The following is an 18,466-nucleotide window of genomic DNA, read 5'->3' on the forward strand; positions in this document are numbered from 1 at the left end:
CGGTGGCCATTTCTTCACTTGTAAAAGGATATAAGGTAGGAGGGCCCTGTTAGTTAATTACTTTAAGACTAAATTTGGCCCCTCCTCCCTGCCGTATTTGGAGAAACAACGCTCTAAAAACCCCTTATCAGCCCCAAATACGCTCGTGCACAAAGAAAACAGTTAATCTGGGTTTAAACACCAGAGCCTCCCGTGGTGGTTTACCTCATTCTAAAATGAGGGTTTACCTAGTTCTAAGATGGCCACGAAGGAGTAGGCCCCGCGGTCAGATTCTCCGAGTCGCGTGGGCAAACGCGCGAGACCGCGCCTCGGGAGGAGGATCTTAACCGCGCAGAACGGAAGTTCCTGAGCCTTCAAACCCGCGGGGAAGCAAGTCGGCAACGGACCAAGATGGCGGCGCCCACTGAGGGGCAAGCTTTTGCCTCGGGGGTTGAAAAGAATTGGGGTGCAGTTGTTCGCTCCCCAGAAGGAACACCCCAAAAAGTCCGGCAGCTGATAGATGAGGGGATTGCCCCGGAAGAGGGAGGCGCGGAAGCGTGAGTTCGCGAGTCCATCGTGGCTCCGGCGCCGGCGGATTGGACAGGGTTTGGCGAACGCAGGCCTGGGGGGATCCCCTGGGTGCTATTCGGTTGGCGGGGTTGGCTACGTCCGGGACTGTGAAAGAGAATGGGTTTCCTACATTTACTCGGCTTTAATCTTCTCGGGACGTACTGCCTTCCGCACCACGCGCAGAATTTTGCTTCCAGACAGGTTTTGGAGGGGAGGAAATAAAAAAGAGGACCGCTAACTGAATATGCACCTGACATCTCAGTTGGGTTTCTTCAGCTTTTCTTGAGCCTTAGACACCTTTGGCAGCCTGATAAAGCTTATGAACCCCTTCTCAGAATATTTTTAAGTGTATGAAGTAAATTACATGGGATTATTTAAAAAAACAGTTATGTTGTAATGCAGTTATCAAGATAGTAGAATTTTAAAAGTGATGCAGTGGGGTGCCTGGGTGGCTCAGTCTGTTAAACGCCTGCCTTCTCCTGGGGTGGTGGTCCCAGGGTCCTGGGATCAAGACCCGCTTAGGGCTCCTTGCTGGGAGGGGAGCCTGCTTCTCTTTCTCCCTCTGCCCCTCCCCCAGCTTGTGCGTGCTCTCTCTCAAATAAATAAAATCTTTTTAAAAAATAAAATAATAAAAAGTGATGCAGTAACATGGTTCGTTATTAAAGAGTTAATTAACATCTAGGAATGTCTGCCATCTACCATAATTTTGAAGTAATCATAAGCATAAATGACATTTCAAACATGCAACCTTAATGTGACAAAACATCTGATTTCCATTGGTTACATGCTCACAGGTACTGCTGATGCTACTATACTTTGTTGGGTTTTTCTTACTACTTTCATTCATAATTGAAGGAAATGCTAAATTTCAGTTAGAGGTTAGTAGCATAAATGTCACTTTTTTCTCATCCAAGTTTATGGATCCTCTCAATTTCTTTAAAGAACCACACCTCCCTGAGACTCTCTGACTTTCCGTGAAAGTCTTGGAGTTTATTTCTTTTGAGTTATAATAGTTGGTGTCACCCTTTTTTTTTTTTTTTAAAGATTTATTTATTTAACAGGCAGAGATCACAAGCAGGCAGAGAGAGAGGAGGAAGCAGGCTCCCTGCGGAGCAGAGAGCCCGATGCGGGGCTCATCCCAGGACCCTGAGACCATGACCTGAGCGGAAGGCAGCGGCTTAATCCACTGAGCCACCCAGGTGCCCCGGTGTCACCCTTTTTTTATTAAAATGACTTTTGTCCTCAGTAGGTCCTTCCTCTGCCTCTCCCACACGCTATTGAAATGCCTTTCGCTGAAAATAAGATAATTGTTTTGTTGGGGTTTTTCTCCCTGAATATTTTTCATGAAATTGCCTGAAGATCTTTACTTTTTTTTTTTTTTAAAGATTTTATTTAGTTATATGACAGAGAGAGCACAAGTGGGGGGCATGGCAGGGAGAGGGAAAAGCAGGTTGCCCTCAGAGCAGAGAGCCCGATCCAGGGCTGGATCCCATGACATTTAACCAACAGCCACCCAGGCACTGCTAAACATCTTTACTTTGATTTGAATTTTCAGATTAGTTCTTTTTTGGGAGCGTGGGTACCAAGAGTCGACCCAGGTAGAAATATCAAAATTATTCTCCCTGTGTTAAAAGAGTTAAATTTCTAAGGTGGTTCAAATTGTATAATGCACAGAAGCCTTGAGTCTAATTTTGTGCACTGAAATTGTGTGAAATACTATTGGAGACCAGTGAGTGAGCTAGAACAGTTTGCTGGTATAGATTAGAGGTATGGCCAAACTATAAAGAGATTTGAATGCCAGACTGAACAATGTGGATTCTATTTAGTAAGTATTGTGAAACCATTGATAATTTTAAGCAGAGGAATGACATAACTGAAATGATTTTTAGAAAGATTAAAATCTAGTGTGGCGTGATTGATGCTATGATGTGCCATAAAGTGAGGTGCAAAATGTTTGGGCAAAGTGATGCTCTGGAAGGATTACCAAGAGTTCTGCCACTTTATTTTAGGAAGGACACGTCTGCCACATTCCAGTCAGTTAATGGATCGCCCCAAGCAGAACAGCCTCCATTGGAATCTACAAGCAAAGAAGCCTTCTTTAGCAGAGTGGAAACGTTTTCTATATCCTTTTTTCTTGGGTCATGTGAGCTGCACTTTCTCCCTGCTCCTGGAACTGTTACTTCTCCCCTTACTCTGATGTTTTAAATTCAAGAATTAAACTTGGTAAGGGGCGACTGGCTGGCCCAGTTGGTAGAGCATACAATTCTTAATGTCAGGGTTGTGAGGTCAAGTCCCATTTTGGGCATGGAGCCTAGTTAAAATTTAAAAAAAAGATAATTTGGTAGGAAATTTTATAGGAAAATTAGCATCATAAAATGTTATTCTTCAAAGGAATATTTGAGATGACCTGACATCGCTTCTTGGCCTTTTGACTATGATCAAGTGTTGAGATGACCTGACCCTTTCACAGAAGAAAACACTAAGAGCTTGAGAGCAGAAGAAATATTAACACTTTAATTAACACTTTAATGTAACATGTTTTCACATATATTATCACATTTGATCATCCCCTTAAGCCTGTGAAAAGAGGTATTATTATTATTATATACTCATTTACAGAAGAGGAAACAGTTTCGGGTAGCTTATGTGACTTGGCTCTGGTCAAGCTGCTGGCGAATGGCAGAGTCAGGGTTATAGCGTAAGGCTATTGGTACCTAAACCTAATTTTTTTTTTTTTTAAGATTTTATTTATTTATTTACAGACAGAGATCACAAGTAGGCAGAGAGGCAGGCAGAGAGAGGGGCGGGAAAGCAGGCTCCCCGCCGAGCAGAGAGCCTGATATGGGGCTCAATCCCAGGACTGTGAGATCATGATCCAAGCCGAAGGCAGAGGCTTTAACCCATTGAGCCACCCAGGTGCCCCAAAACCTAATGTTTTTTGAGACTGCCTACTACACTTCCTGTCTCTTTCTGAATTTTCCTCTGTATATTATCTATTATTACATAACGAAATTACACTACAACTTAGTGGTTTAAAACAACCAACTACTTATGTCATAATTTCTGTGGGTCAGGAATGTGGGCACAGCTTGGTTGGATCCTCTAGTTTAGGGTCTCTCACAGGCTACAGTCGAGATGACAGTTGACCTGTAGTCATCTTCAGGCTCCACTAGGAAAAGAGGCACTTCCAGGCTCACTCACGTGGCTGTTGGACTGAGGGCTTCAGGTCTGGAGTGGCTGTTGGCTAGAGACCTCCCTACATTCCTTGCAACATGGGCCTCTCCACACAGACATTTCACAACATGGCAGCTGCCTTCCATCAGAGCGAGCAAGTGAGAGGATGAAAGAAGCTAGACTCTTTGTGACCTGATCTCAGAGGTGACATCCCATCACTTTTGCCCTTTATTCACTAGAGTGATTTTTTCAAAAATATGAAACAATTACCAACTTGCAGACTTTGTTGCACGGGTTACAGAAAACTTCCTTTCTGAGCTACTTGTAAGCTGCCAGAGTGATCCCTCACTACCCCCAAATGTTTCCTACAAACAAGGACTTTTTCCTACATAACTGCAACACAGCCATCAAAATCAGGAAGTTTCATTTAATAAATTACTACCATCTAACCCTTAGCCTCTAGTCATTTCAACAGTTGTCCTAGTAATATTCTTTATAACAAAAGGAACCAGTTGAGATTCCTGTTTTTCCTTGAGTTTCATGACTGTGATGCTTTTGAAGATGACAGGCCCGTTGTTTTGTTGAGTGTCACTCTCATCCGTCTGCTCTTTCCTTCCAGTTAGATTCAGGTAGTGTAGGAGCCTCCCAGAATGGCTCTGTGTCCTCATTGCATCTCATCACGAGGCACAGCTTATCCCTTTCCTGGCAGTGATTCCTTCAGTCACTTGATTCAGGGACTGTCTGTCCATCTTTTCCACCGTAAAGTAACTCTCTTCTTTGTAATTAAAAAAAAAAAGTGTTTTGGGCAGAGGTGCTTTGAAACTATGCAAATATCCCATTCCTCATCAAACTTTATTAAGTAGTAATTTATTCATAGCAGCCTGGGCTGCTTTTTTTATTTAGTGGGTTATAATCCATTACTCTCATGATATATTTTGATACTCCAGTGATCCCTGATTTGGTAAGTGGGGACCCCATGGGGATGTTCTTTCCACCCTACTTGGCTTCCACCCCTCAAGGTGAGCAGCCCCTTTTACCCACCTTGGGTACTGACACCTGGCACTGAGCTGCCTCCCCTCACCCTCCTGGCTGTCCTCCTTGCTCACCGCTTGATGGCTTTATGAATAAATTGCTCAGGAAGAGGAAGGTATTTTAAACATCCTTCTACTGCTGCTCCTTGGAATAATTCCTGATTTTTTAATAATTATTTTTTTTTTAAGATTTTATTTATTTATTTGACACAGAGAGAAAGCAAGCACAAGCAGGGGTAGGGGCAGAGGGAGAGGGAGAAGCAGGCTCCAGGGGGCCTGACATGGGGCTCGATCCCAGGACCCTGGGGTCATTACCTGAGCAAAAGGCAGACACTTAACTGACTGAGCCACCCAGGCACCCATAATTCCTGATTTTTGCTTGGTACTTAGAACCATTTTCTTTGGGTCTTTTTCGTTTTCAGCGGATATGAATTGATCACCACTTTAAATGTGACAATCATTTATGTAACACAGCTGGTTAAGTAATTCTGTTACGTTCATTTTAATTTTATTTATTTATTTACTTATTGTTTTTTAAAGTAGACTCCCAGCTTAGAGCCCTTTAATGTTCATATCTAAATTCTGTTTTCTAGCCTTCCAGCCCTCTTTTGCTGAAATTGAAATATTTTCAAATTCCTACATTTTGAACATACAAAATACACAGGGCTTTGTAGAGGAAAAATTCATAATTGTTCCCCTCTGGTCATTTTTCAAACAACTTTCATTATTCTGTGAAGTATGTGTGCTTTAAAAATAGTTTTTTCACACTTAGTGCTTTTCCTCTTAATCTGTTTATCCCTGTTTATACAAAAGAATGAGTTAAAGTTTTAATTTCTGACTTACTCATTTTAATATACCTGCAGCGTTGTTTTTCTTTCTTTTTTTTTTTTTAATATTTTATTTATTTGACAGAGAGAGGTCACAAGTAGGCAGAGAGGCAGGCAGAGAGAGAGGGAGAAACAGGCTCCCCACTGAGCAGAGAGCCCGACGGGGGGCTCGATCCCAGGACCCTGAGATCATGACCCGAGCCGAAGGCAGAGGCTTAAACCACTGAGCCACCCAGGCGCCCCCAGCATTGTTTTTCTTAACGTGAATACTCTCTGAAATGGGCAGGTAAGCCCTCCGAGCTGTCTCCACTCGTCTGTGCAAAATACGGCTGGGTCACAGTGGAGTGCGACATGCTGAAGTGCTCCAGCTGCCAGGCTTTTCTCTGTGCCAGTTTACAACCAGCTTTTGATTTTGACCGATGTAAGTACAAAGCACTAGTTACATTTTCCTCCATGTTCACAGATACTTGAGTTTTTCCAAAAAGACCAGTCACCTGTGTTGGATCGAAGAATGTGTAGTGTCACATAGATCAAGGTGAATCTGTGATTGTCTTCATCTTAGTTATTCGCTTCAGTTACTACTTTTTTTTAAAAACGAAGCTACTTTAGCATGAACCTGACTTTATGCATTCTGAGAAGCTAACAGCAGGGTATGTTTACTTTATGGTTCCAAAATGTATACTCAGACAAAAAGACAAGGCACTTTGATGAAAGCCTGGAGCTTGGAAATACCTCCTTTGTTCTTGATCTTAGGATCTTGATTTAGAACTTGTTTTGTGAAAAACACTAAGATTACATAGTTGCTAGTATTTTCATATCTTTTAACATTATCTTAGTCATTTTTGGTTTTAGTTCTGTCTATATTCTTAAAAGTTCTTGGCCATTCGATTTTGAATCTATATAATGTTTTCTAAGGCAGTATTCCCTTTGTGGGTTTCAGATAAGGACCGATGTGCTGAGCTGAAGAAAGCCTTGTGCACCGCCCATGAGAAGTTCTGTTTCTGGCCAGACAGCCCCTCCCCAGGTACTCATTTCCAGGATCTCCCATTTACTGTGTCTTCTTGGTTATTGCATTTCTAGTATTGCCTATATCTTTGTGAAAATCTAGTCTTTGAGGTTTCTTTTCTTCCTTTCTATTTGTGCTTTTCAAGAACTTACATTCATCCACTTGTTATTACTAAGCTTTATTATAGGCATTCAGCATGCCAACAGCTCAGCTGTGTAGACATTATCCCACATAATTCTCACAGGGACCCTGGGAGCTAGATTCTCAACCCAGTTTTGGGGATGAGGAAACAGAATCAGAGATCTTAAAACCAACTGGTGAGGAGGCGAAACTGTGGTTTTATCTGATTTCAAACTGTCTGCTTTTCCCACCATAGCAAGCGTCCCATGTTCTCCCCAGGCTTCCTTTGGTGCACTAATGGTGGCGGTTAAAGGGGGTTCCATTGCGAAAGCAGACTCACAGGAAGCCAGATGAGAGTGATTACAAACATAGTTTATCACAGTGAAATGACACAATGTGACAACAGCGTTGAGGCCAAAGACTGCCTGTAGAAGGGCCTTGGAAGGTATCTGGTGACTTTGTGATTGTCTTCACTCTATTAACTTCAGTCGTTATTATTATTATTTTTTTTTTTTTAGAACTAAGCTACTTTAGAGTGAACCTGACTATGTATTCTAGGAAACTAACATCAGGGTATGTTTTCTTTATGATTCCAAAATTTATACTTAGGCTAAGAGACACAGCAGTTTTATGAAGCCTCACACTCTAGAATGCCCTGCCTTATAAGATACATGATAGCTCCTTTGTGACTGATCTTCAGATCTTGATTTAGAACTTGTTCTGTGAAAAATAGTAAGGTGATGCAGTTGCTAATATTTTTATATATTTTGGAGTTATTTTAGTTATTTTTAATCGTGTCTGTATCCTTAAAAGCTCTTGGCCTTTAAGTGTTTGTATGCACAAAAAGCCCAAAATGTAGTAACAAGTGGGATTTTATACAAAAGATTTATTTACCCATTTTAGAGGGAGAAAGAGCGAAAACGTATGCATGAGTGGGGAAGGGGGCAGAGGGAGAGAACCTTCTAGCAGACTCCCACTGAGTACGGAGCCTAATGCAGGGCTCGAGCCCATGAGCCTAAAATCATGACCTGAGCTGAAATTAAGAATCAGGCAAGTAATTGACTGAACCTCACGGACACCCCAGGAAGTGGGATTTTTAAATATTTCACTGGTTGGGGCACCTGAGTGGCACAGTTTGTTGGGCATCAGATTCTTGGTTTTGGGCTCAGGTTGTGATCTCAGGGTGGTGAGATCGAGCCCTGCATCAGGCTTAGCGCTCAGCACAGAGTCTGGTTGAGATTCTCTCTCCCTCTGTCCACCCCCACCCTGCTATCTCTCTCAATAAATCTTTTAAAAATAAATAAATATATATTTTACTGGTCACATAGGCTTATTCCTGCTGAGTAACCAGCCTCCACAGCAGAGCCCTCCAGAGGGCTCACCAAGACCAGGGGCAAAACTTCATGCCTGACCAGACATTAGTGCCAATAGGTCTACCTTTTATTTCAGTAGGACAGCTCAGGCCAATTCCAGGGTCACTGATGCCTGGGAATATTCCATGAATGACCACTAAGAGGAAGAAAGATTGAAAGTGGGGACGCCTGGGTGGCTCAGTCGGTTGGGTATCTGCCTTTGGCTCAGGTCATGATCTCAGGGTCCTGGGATCAAGCCCCACGTTGGGCTCTCTGCTTAGCAGAGAGTCCTCTTCTCCCTCTCCCTCTGCCCCTGTTCGTGCTTTCTCTGTTGCTCACTCTTTCTCAAATAAATAAAATCTTTAAAAAAGGGAGGGGGGGAGCCTGGGTGGCTCAGTTGTTAGGTGTCTGCCTTTGGCTTGAGTCATGATCCTGGGATCCCGGGATCAAGCCCCATGTGGGACTCCCTGCTCAGCGGGAAGCCTGCTTCTCCCTCCCCACTCCCTCTGCTTGTGTTCCCTCTCTTGCTGTCTCTCTCTCTGTCAAATAAATAAATTAACTCTTTTAAAAAAATAAAAAAGAGATTCAAAGTATCCATAGAGTGCCATTTACTGATAATGAAGGGACAATAGAAAGGGACTATTAAGGAATAACATTCTTAAAGTGAAGATGATGTGTAACAAGGAGATTCTGCTGTTGGCCTAGCTATTTCTTTTTTTTTTTTTTTTTTTAAGATTTTATGTATTTAATTGACAGAGAGAGATTACAAGTAGGCAAAGAGGCAGGCAGAGAGAGAGGGGTGGAAGCAGGCACCCTGCTGAGCAGAGAGCCGGATGAGGGGCTCGATCCCAGGACCCTGAGATCATGACCTGAGCCGAAGGCAGAGTCTTTAACCCTCTGAGGCACCAGGCACCCCAGCCTAGCTATTTCACTGTGTAGTAGGACTGACCTCAGTCCCATGAGGATGTGAATCCTCCCAGTGTACCCACTCCAGGTTTTTGGGATCTGACCAGGACCCTGTTGGTGGTTCCCAACTCTTATGACTATACACTCTGATTTCTTGGTCCACCTCCTTGCCAACCTCTAACTCCTATCCTGACTTTTCTTTTGAGCTTGACTCATTTTCAACTACCTTCTAAACATTTTCATGTAATGACTTGTTGTAGGCACCTGGAATTCAATATATGCAAAACTAAAGTCTTCATTTTAGATCTAAACCTTACTTCTCATATATTTTCTCCATCTTAAATGGCACTGACCCCACCCCCACCAAGTTATCCTAGCCAAAAACCTGGACATCGCCTTAGATGCTCTTCTCTGTCTATCATCACCACCCACTCCTGTCCATTCTACCTCCTAAATAGATTCAAATGTGACCTTTCAATTATACCACCCTTGGTTTGGTTCTTTCCAGAGACTTGAGTGTGAAGAGAGGAAGACCTACAACTATTTATACTTTAATGCTTACATTTATTAAGCATATCTAATAAATACAATTTTGAAGGTAGTTTTTTTCTAACATTTAACACCTAAATTAAATCCCTTTAAACATTTTAATTTATAATTACTCATTTACTGGACTGATTATTTTGAACACATCAAACACTGAAGTAGACAGAATACTCACGTATGTTAATTATAAAACATAAATTTTAACTTATGTTAAAACATTTTCATGGGGGGCGCCTGGGTGGCTCAGTGGATTAAGCCGCTGCCTTCGGCTCAGGTCATGATCTCAGGGTCCTGGGATCGAGCCCCGCATCGGGTTCTCTGCTCCGCAGCGAGCCTGCTTCCTCCTCTCTCTCTGCCTGCCTCTCTGCCTACCTCTCTGCCTACTTGTGATCTCTCTCTCTGTCAAATAAATAAATAAAATCTTTAAAAAAAAAAAAAAAATTTTCATGGTGGGTTTAAAATTTTACTGTCTCCATAGTTTTACTGTTTCCAGAATGTCGTATAGTTGGAATCCCACAGCATGCAGCTTTTCAGACTCACTTCTCTCTACATAGCACTATATATTTAAGATTCTTCAGTGTCTTCTAGAATTCACTTTTTTTCATTGCTGGATAATATTGCATTGTATGGAAGTGCCACAGTTTAATGTTATTGCATTCTGTTTTGTTAAAATAACTGGCTTAGAAATTAGGTAAATGATAAACTGATTTCAGAACCTAAGAAGGGGTCTTAGCTACAGTTTTAAAGCTATTGCCTAAAATACAATATTAGGTTTTTGCTGGACACAAGGGTCCAAACAGCTTGATCCCTGTTTTAGAGCTTAGATATTGCTGGGGAAAAAAGTCTATGTATTTGAGATATTTAGTAACAAAAGGGTAAGAACAAAACAAAGGGTAACAACAAAACAAAAGTAAAGGAGCTATAAGAAACTAGGAATTCGGGGCACCTGGGTGGCTCAGTGGGTTAAAGCTTCTCCCTTTAGCTCAGGTCATGATCCCAGGGTCCTGGGATCAAGCCCTGAGTCAGACTCTCTGCTCAGCAGGGAGCCTGCTTCCCTGCCTGCCTCTCTGCCTACTTGTGATCTCTCTGTCAAATAAATAAAAATAAAATCTTAAAAAAAAAATTAAAAGAAACTAGGAATTCCCTAGTACTGTTAAAGACTAGAAAGAACTGGCAAGTGCTGTAATAGAAACTCTGTAAAAGCAGGAGCTTTTGGTCTCTCACTGGTAATGAAACCTGGGTATGTTACTTTCATATTCCTTGGATTCCTCATCTGTAGAATTTGTATGATAATAATATCTATCGCACTGGGTACTTTTTTAAAATTTAAATTCAATTAATTAACATACAGCGAATCATTAGTTTCAGAGATAGAGGTCAGTGATTCATCAGTTGCATTTAACACCCAGTGCGCATTCCATCATGTGCCCCCCTTACTGCCCATCACCTAGGTATCCAGCTCCCACCCCCCACCTCCCCACCCCCGGTCATTAAGAGCTTTGTAACATTGACCCCTTACAATCTCTACTCTAAAGTAATGCATATTGTCTATAATATCACTCTTTCAGGGGTGATGATCCCAGTGACCTGGAATCAAGTCCCGCATCGGCCTTCTTGCTCAAGGGGGAGTCTGCTTCTCCCTCTACCTGCCGCTCCTCCTACTTATGCACGCTCATGCTCTTGCTGACAAATAAATAAAATATTAACTAAATAAATAAACAAATAGAATATTTTTTAAAATTATGTGAAATTTTAAAAAAACTTTCAGTAATTTCTCATCACATATGTTTGTAAAGTTGTGGTCCAGTTACTCTCTATACTTTAAGCCCATCTTCTCCTTTCCATACGTGTCCATAGGCACATTTTGTCCCATGAAGCTATGTAGAATTCCCTACCTGGCCCCTTCCTTTGAGCCTTAGCTTTTACACACTGTTGTTGGTCTTCAAATTCAGCTTAGCCTGACTGCTTCTGAGAAACCCTACTCACCTTCAAATATTTTATCAATGTTATCGCTACCTATCCCATATTGTTTTACATACGTCTTTTATTTTTTGTGATTTGTACCAAATGATCTTCCAGTGTACTTTGTCTACAGATCGATTTGGGATGTTGCCATTGGATGAGCCTGTGGTTCTTGTTAGTGAATTTCTAGATCGTTTTCAAAGCCTTTGTCACTTGGACCTCCAGCTTCCTTCCTTGAGGCCAGAGGACTTGAAATCTATGGTGAGTTTTTCTTGGCTAGCCTACAGTGGCCTTCAGTTGTCCCTGCCATTTGTACATGAAGGATTTCTTTACATGACAGAGGATTTAGATTGCTATGAAGAGAACTATTTGTTTGTCCCTCAACTGACCTTTTCCAATCTCCACCAGGAGGGCAACTGTGGAGAGATTAAGTAAATGCGATCCATTGAAACTTCTAGATAGGCTTCTTTAAATAGCATTACATTCAGTTTTATCCTGATTTGTTACTTAAACTATTTAATAGAATAAACTGAAATTTGACCTCGTATGGTTTATTGCATATCATTTCCCAAAGAAAATACTACAGGAGAAGTAACAAACTCCCTTCTCCCCTGTGAATAGAAATTAGAAATGCTCTGGCCCATGTGTACTTTGAAACTGAATATCTAGTGTCCTGTTCCCTCACCCTGTAGACACGCCAAAGACAAGCTTTACTATAGGAAATAGAAGCTATTATTTTGCTTCTTCAAGTCAAGAGGCTGTTTGGATTTTAACCAAAGTTTAACTTCTGTGTCTATATTATTTATTTGTTCATTTATTTAAGATTTATTTCTTTATTTTAGACAGAGAGCATGGGGGGAGGGGCAGAGGGAAGAGAGAGTCCCAAGCAGACTCCTTGCTGAGTATAGAGTCCAACACCAGGCTCGAACTCCAGACCCCAAGATCATGCCCCAAGCCAAAACCAAGAGTCGGGCACTCAACCAACTTAGCCACCCAGGTGCCCCAACTCTGTGCCTATTTTAAATGTCCCTTGTCCCTAGCCAAGGCAGCTTTTCTGTTCCCCTTGTCAGTTCTTTATTATTCTTAGAACAAAAATAAAGACCTTGGCAAGCTCTCTTGTTCTGTCAAGAAGTAAATCCAGTGTCAGGTTAAGATATAAATAGTAATCTGTAGAAGTTTACAGGTTTCAGAGAACATCTGTAATTGGTAAATTGAAAACAAATTAGAACTAAGAAAAGATTCGGTAGTTCTAGGACAACTGCTACCTTTCTCAGTCAGCAAATGCAGGGCAATTCAGAAAGCTTCTGTCTAAAACCTTATCCCTGTCCTAGAAGTGAGCCTTCCATAATGAAGAGAATTGTCTTCATGTCTGGGATTTCTTTCATGATTTTTGCCTTATACCCTCTAGATAACATCCTTATTTGTGATTTTTGTGGTTGAAAATTTCAGTTTGTTACCTTGGTTCCGTTGTAGTGCTTGACAGAAGACAAGATCAGTCTTCTCCTGCACCTGCTTGAAGATGAACTTGACCACCGAACTGACGAGAGAAAAACTGCAAGCAAATTAGGCTCAGACATCCAAGTCCACGTCACTGCCTGTGTCCTCTCTCTGTGCGGCTGGGCGTGTAGGTTAGTCAGTGACTCTGCAGGGCACATGAGTTCTGACAACATCATACGCTGGCATACATCAGTCACTAATAGTATTGGAGGTTCCCATGATGTTTCCTATCGGAAAAACAGACAAAACCTGAGCAAGTGGCGAGGGGACAGTAAGAATCACAAACAGAATTCGAACTCAGGAATTCTTGGTTAAACCTGAACTTTGGTTTGTTTTTTTTTTTTTTTTTTACTATCACTTCCCAGCTGAGAATCTGTGCTCTTGGAAATAGTGAAGCTCCTTTCTGTCTATAGAAAGGAAGAAAAATCAGTTGAATTCATAAAAACTTCCAAAGGAAATGCCAGCTGGAGTTCTCAGGCCCCCATGTTGGTTCCCATTCTAGTTGCCCAATTTGGCTTAGACTCTCTCTGATACAGAAAACTGTTGGAACCGGTGGGGGAGGTGCAGGGGGGACCTGGCTGGCTCAGGCAGTGGAGCACTGACTGACTTATCTCAGGGTCGTGAGTTTGAGCCCCAGGCTGGATGTAAAGATGACTTAAAAATAAAATATTTAACAACAAAAAAAGGAAAGAAAGAAAGGAACCAATCTAGATTTACTTTAAATATACTTTTTTTGATAGATTAAGGAGTATTTTTCATTTAAAAGGAAGAAGTTTCAAAAGGAAGAGGAGAAATTTATAAAACATAACCTTCAAGATAGTCTTGCCTTAGAGGTTACACCAAGACCCTTAGATCTTTCTCTAGGAACTTTGTGAGAGATGATGGAGTTGGGGGCCTGAGATGACATGATTCCCAGTCCACTGGGCTGTTCCAGAGATTTGTTTGGCAAGACAAAACGTTCTCACGAATGATTACACTTAGTCCCTTGGAAATGTTACCCTTTGAGAAAACTCTCTTTTCTGTTCCTGCCTAGTTCTTCTTTGGAACCCCTGCAGCTCTCCCTGATAAGCTGCTCACAGTGTATGAGGAAGGTGGGGCTCTGGGGCTTCCAGCAGATTGAGTCCTCCATGACGGACCTGGATGCGTCCTTGGGCCTGACCAGCTCTCCCCTCCCAGGCCCTGAGGGGAAGCCGGAGCGCTTCCCTCTTGTGCCCGAGTCTCCTCGGAGGATGATGACCCGGAGCCAGGATGCCACGTGTTCCCCTGGCTCAGAGCAGGTATGGACTTCACTGGCTTGCTCGGGTGGCCTTTGTAGAGGCAGCACTCTTGCCAGAAGTGTTGTAGCAGAGAAGTTGGCAATTACCTGAGGCGGGTGGGCTTCACTTCTGAACACATTGATCAGAATACCACGTGTTTTTCTGAGCCAGTTGCGGTGCAGAAGCTAAATTCATGATTTTGTATCAAAATCAATGATTTTTGGGGAGAGTTTAGTTCTGTTGACAGTTCAGAAGGTAAATTCTTAAGAGTGTAAACTGTAAAGCATTAGCTTTCACCTGCTTCTAGGAAAACTGACCCTTATCCTTTATGTCATCTGTGTACTACTGTTACCTCTTCTTTCCTTCAGGCTGAAAGGAGCCCCGGTCCCATCGTCTCCCGAACTCGGAGCTGGGACTCTTCCAGTCCCGTCGACCGTCCTGAGCCAGAGGCTGCCAGCCCCACCACGAGAAGCCGGCCGGTGACCCGCAGCATGGGAACGGGAGACAGCACCGGCCTGGAGGTGCCATCTAGCCCTCTCCGGAGAGCCAAGCGCGCTCGCCTCTGCTCTTCCAGCAGCTCGGTGGGTCCGCCTGTGTGTAGAAGTCCCTGCGCACAGGCAGCACGCCAGGCCCCCACCGTGTAGCACAGGGAAGCAGGCAAGAGCCCTTCCTGGGGCCTGTGACTCTAAGGGGATAATGTGAATTAAGTTTCAAGGTGGGACAGCTATGTTGGGTGCCACATCTTTGCGGTGGATTCCGGAGAGGTAGTAAATATTTCAGACCCATGGGGATGGCAGTGAGATTAGGGGGACAGACCTGACCACGTACTCTTGGTTTGGGAATGAAAGTATTTATAAAGAGAGTGGGCCTGACATAGGCAGTGTTTAAAGGAGAACATCAAATTGGAAATGGGGGCACTTGTGAGATTCTTGGCTGGACGACTCCTGAATTGACATGGCTTCCGCCCTTCATCAGCGCTTTTCTCTTCCCTCTCTCATGTATCTCAGGATACATCATCCCGAAGCTTCTTTGACCCCGCCTCTCAGCACAGAGACTGGTGCCCTTGGGTGAATGTCACACTTGGCCAGGAAACCAGGGAGCATGGTGGAACAGAGGTAGACGCCAGTGCCGCCGCAGAGCCAGGCTGGAAGGCCGTGCTGAACATCCTCCTGGCCCACAAGCAGTCCAGCCAGCCGGCTGAAACAGACTCCACGGTGAGATAAGCCGCTGCCTGCGGGTGCACAGCCCTTGCTGTTTATGGGATGAGGAACAAGAGGCGGTCCTATAATTAGCACCCTGCCTGCCCTCAGCCTTCCGAAGTCAGGTTAGACTCAGGTTGGGTCCTAGAGACTCGGCATGGAACTGATTCAGTCTTCCTGATAACTAATGGTTAGCATTTGGCATTCCCTCAAATTCTGGTAAATTCTTTGTCTCGTCAACTAAAATGACACAAAGTAGAGAAGGAGTGTCAAAACAGAAACGGGTGGGCAGGCAGCTGCTCCGGCCTCATGTTGCAGACCAGCTGCTTTTTCTGCCAGTTGCTGTCACTTGTGTTTGGAGCCTGGCCAGACAGACCTTAGCTGTCTGGAGCTCTGTACTCCAACCCCCAGATTACAGTTTCGTTCCGCACAGAGGGCATGTTACTTTGCTCTGTTCCCCAGCCCTGGGCTCGTGCACCAAGCCTCAACTAGCCATTGGAGTCGTGATCGCTGCTGCTTAGGGAATGTGGGTAGATGTGAGTCCATCGTGACAGCTGAGAAAACAAGGGTTCGCTCTGTGTAGAGGATGCACTCTGTGATAGGAGGGTGGGCATTAAGGGATCATGGGAACCGGGTTCTCTTTCCTCTGCTGGCTCCTTCCCAAATTTGCCTTACAGCGCGGTATGAATAGAACAATTTCTGACCCCCGTCCCGTCCAAGGACAAAGTAAAATAATACTCGCCAGTAGATGTTTACAAGAAGCACTCCCAGGTTTGTGGGATTCTGCTGGAGAGAACTGTAGAATTGCTAAAAGCCCAAGAATGTACATTTGTACCCTTAGTAAGACAATGCAGATGAAGGCTTCCCACATTTTTCCACAGGAAAAAAAATCTTCATTTTTCCAACTTAAAAACTTTTGAAGACATATAAAGCTATCTGAGGGCAAATGTCTGCAATGTATATTCTGTCGCCAGATCTTCCTGAAATAGAGTCTTATTGACTGCCCTCTGTCACTGTTTTACGAACAGGCAATCCCACAGGATTTTTGTGGGGTTTTTTTGTTTAGGTGGTTTTTTCGTTTCATTTTGTTTTGTTTTTATAGAGGGAGAAGTTGGCCTCATAATTGGCCCTGGGTTCCAGGACTTTCGAGATCCTTTTTGGTGGTTTGTCTTTAACCTTCCCACAGCTGCTGTGACTGGAAAGTTGAGAGCTTAATGAGGCTGGTTAAAGGATCTTGATGTTAGAACAAAGTTTATGTTGTTTTTTTTCAACTAAAGTTTCTTTTAACTTTGTCCCTCTATTCACTGAATTCCCCTCCATCATTAGTAAGAGCTCAGATTCTCCCCAGCCCCTGCCCCGGGACTTTTCTTTTATTGAAACACTCATCCACAAAGAGGATAAGAAGACAGTGAAAATGTCTTCTGGTACTCAAAACTGGAGGTAACTTTATGGATTGTCTGGCTAGATGATCATTTACATTCTCACTGAGACCCTGTACTCTTCATCGTGACTCTCACAGGCGGAGGGAACCAACTGTTCTGATTCTCTGAGAACTTTTATCTTTTAGTGAATTGCTTTGTCTCCCTGTAACACCATTTCTCAGAATCTCAGATCACTTCATAGGCATGATCAAGTGGCCGTGAGAATCTTCCTATTATTCGCTCTGCCAGCTATAAATGGAGCTGAGAAGTCCAGGGTCATAGTTTAAACTTTGAAAGAGTCATTTAACTTTTTTTACCCCTTGGTCTTGGATTATACTGTTAACCCCAGCGAGGTATCATGTGAATGTGAATCCTTATTCACAAGAAATAAGGCCCTGGGGCCAGTTCAGCATCACGAATGGAAACCAGTGCGACACGTGTGCTGCACGAATGGTGGGTCCCACGTGTCCGCCTCACACACGCAGAGATTAGGACGGATGCAGACAGACAGAGGCGTGTTTGACAGGCTCAGAGTGTGTTAGCAGTAGTCTGCCTGTAGAATGCAGGCGTTTTGATGTTTAGTCTGGTTTTAGGTGTATATTAGGTATACAAAATAAAGTAATAATATAAAATTAACTTGTTTTTCTCAATCCTAGACCCCATCCCTGTAAGAGAAATTTACAAACCAAGCCTTAAAGCTGTTACCCCACCCTTCACCTCTGTAAAAGAATTTAATCTCTAATAATGAGCTTTTCTACCTGTAGAGTCTCTCGGAAAAATCAAGGAAGGTATTCCGAATATTCCGGCAGTGGGAATCGTTATGTTCATCCTGAAGCCATTCCAGCCCTTCCTGGAGAGAAACGGAATGAGTGACTTTGAGAAATAAAGTCTGAATTCCTTTTTGGCCAGCTGATGCTAAGTTTTTCTCTGTTCCGGCTTAATCATAAGGAGCCCCCGTCCTTGCAAAAGGCAGTGAGTGTCACTGTCTGCATCTGACTGGGGGGAGCCTGTCTCTATGCTGGGGTGGGGGCAGGTGGAGTTCAGCAAGCCCGCTTCTGTTAAAGGAGTGTGGGGTTATTCCACCAGACGGAAGACCAAGGACTTGAGCACTTGTACCCTCTTTCAGTACGCGGCAGTGTTTTGAGGACTCTTCTATCCCGAGAATATGACAGGATGTATTAATAAAACATTTGTTAAGATTCTTACTGCTGGAGAACTGCCTTCCTTCTTGCCGTCTGGGCTGATACAAACAAGGCAGACACTGATAAAATTCCAGGGGAGCACTAAGCAAAATCAAGGTTTCAGTTTGCAGATTGGCTGCAAAGCCGGAAATTTATTAATTTATTTGTGATTCTAATCAAAGAGGTATTTCTTTTTTTTTTTTTTCCGGAGGTGGGGGAGGAGTAGGGAGAGACTCTCAAGCAGATAGGACTCTGAGCACAGAGCCCTACACAGAGCTCGGTTTTGCAACCCTGAGATCGTGACCTGAGCCAAAATCAAGAGTCAGACACTGAACTGACTGAACCAGTCCTAATTTTTAAAAGGGCACATTGTGTTGCTATTGCTCCGAAGTCAACCCTCTATGAGGCCAGTAGAGCTGTTTCCAGGTTGTGTTTGTAG

At 43.3% G+C, this 18,466-nt stretch overlaps 1 protein-coding gene across 1 annotated transcript; it reads left to right on the top strand.

The window, feature by feature from the left end:
* Window positions 1–381: 381 nt before the first annotated feature.
* Window positions 382–18,048, top strand: ZC3HC1 (zinc finger C3HC-type containing 1). The gene is made up of 10 exons (XM_046021548.1): window positions 382–536; window positions 2,559–2,670; window positions 5,852–6,002; window positions 6,522–6,605; window positions 11,607–11,734; window positions 12,947–13,101; window positions 14,004–14,247; window positions 14,595–14,807; window positions 15,234–15,440; window positions 17,611–18,048. Exons 1-10 carry the CDS (start codon window positions 391–393, stop codon window positions 17,677–17,679), a joined length of 1,509 nt encoding a protein of 502 aa, XP_045877504.1. The 5' UTR covers window positions 382–390; the 3' UTR covers window positions 17,680–18,048.
* The last annotated feature ends 418 nt before the right edge of the window (window positions 18,049–18,466 follow it).

The sequence above is a fragment of the Meles meles genome, chromosome 10 (genome assembly GCF_922984935.1).
Source record: "Meles meles chromosome 10, mMelMel3.1 paternal haplotype, whole genome shotgun sequence".
Lineage (NCBI taxonomy): Eukaryota > Metazoa > Chordata > Mammalia > Carnivora > Mustelidae > Meles > Meles meles.

Bases quoted from the DNA above. Each gene is read 5' to 3' on its own strand.
- ZC3HC1 (XM_046021548.1), top strand. From the start codon at position 391: ATGGCGGCGCCCACTGAGGGGCAAGCTTTTGCCTCGGGGGTTGAAAAG. The intron at 6,003-6,521 runs GTAAGTACAAAG...TGTGGGTTTCAG, and splicing joins AGCTTTTGATTTTGACCGAT to ATAAGGACCGATGTGCTGAG. The intron at 6,606-11,606 runs GTACTCATTTCC...CTTTGTCTACAG, and splicing joins GCCAGACAGCCCCTCCCCAG to ATCGATTTGGGATGTTGCCA.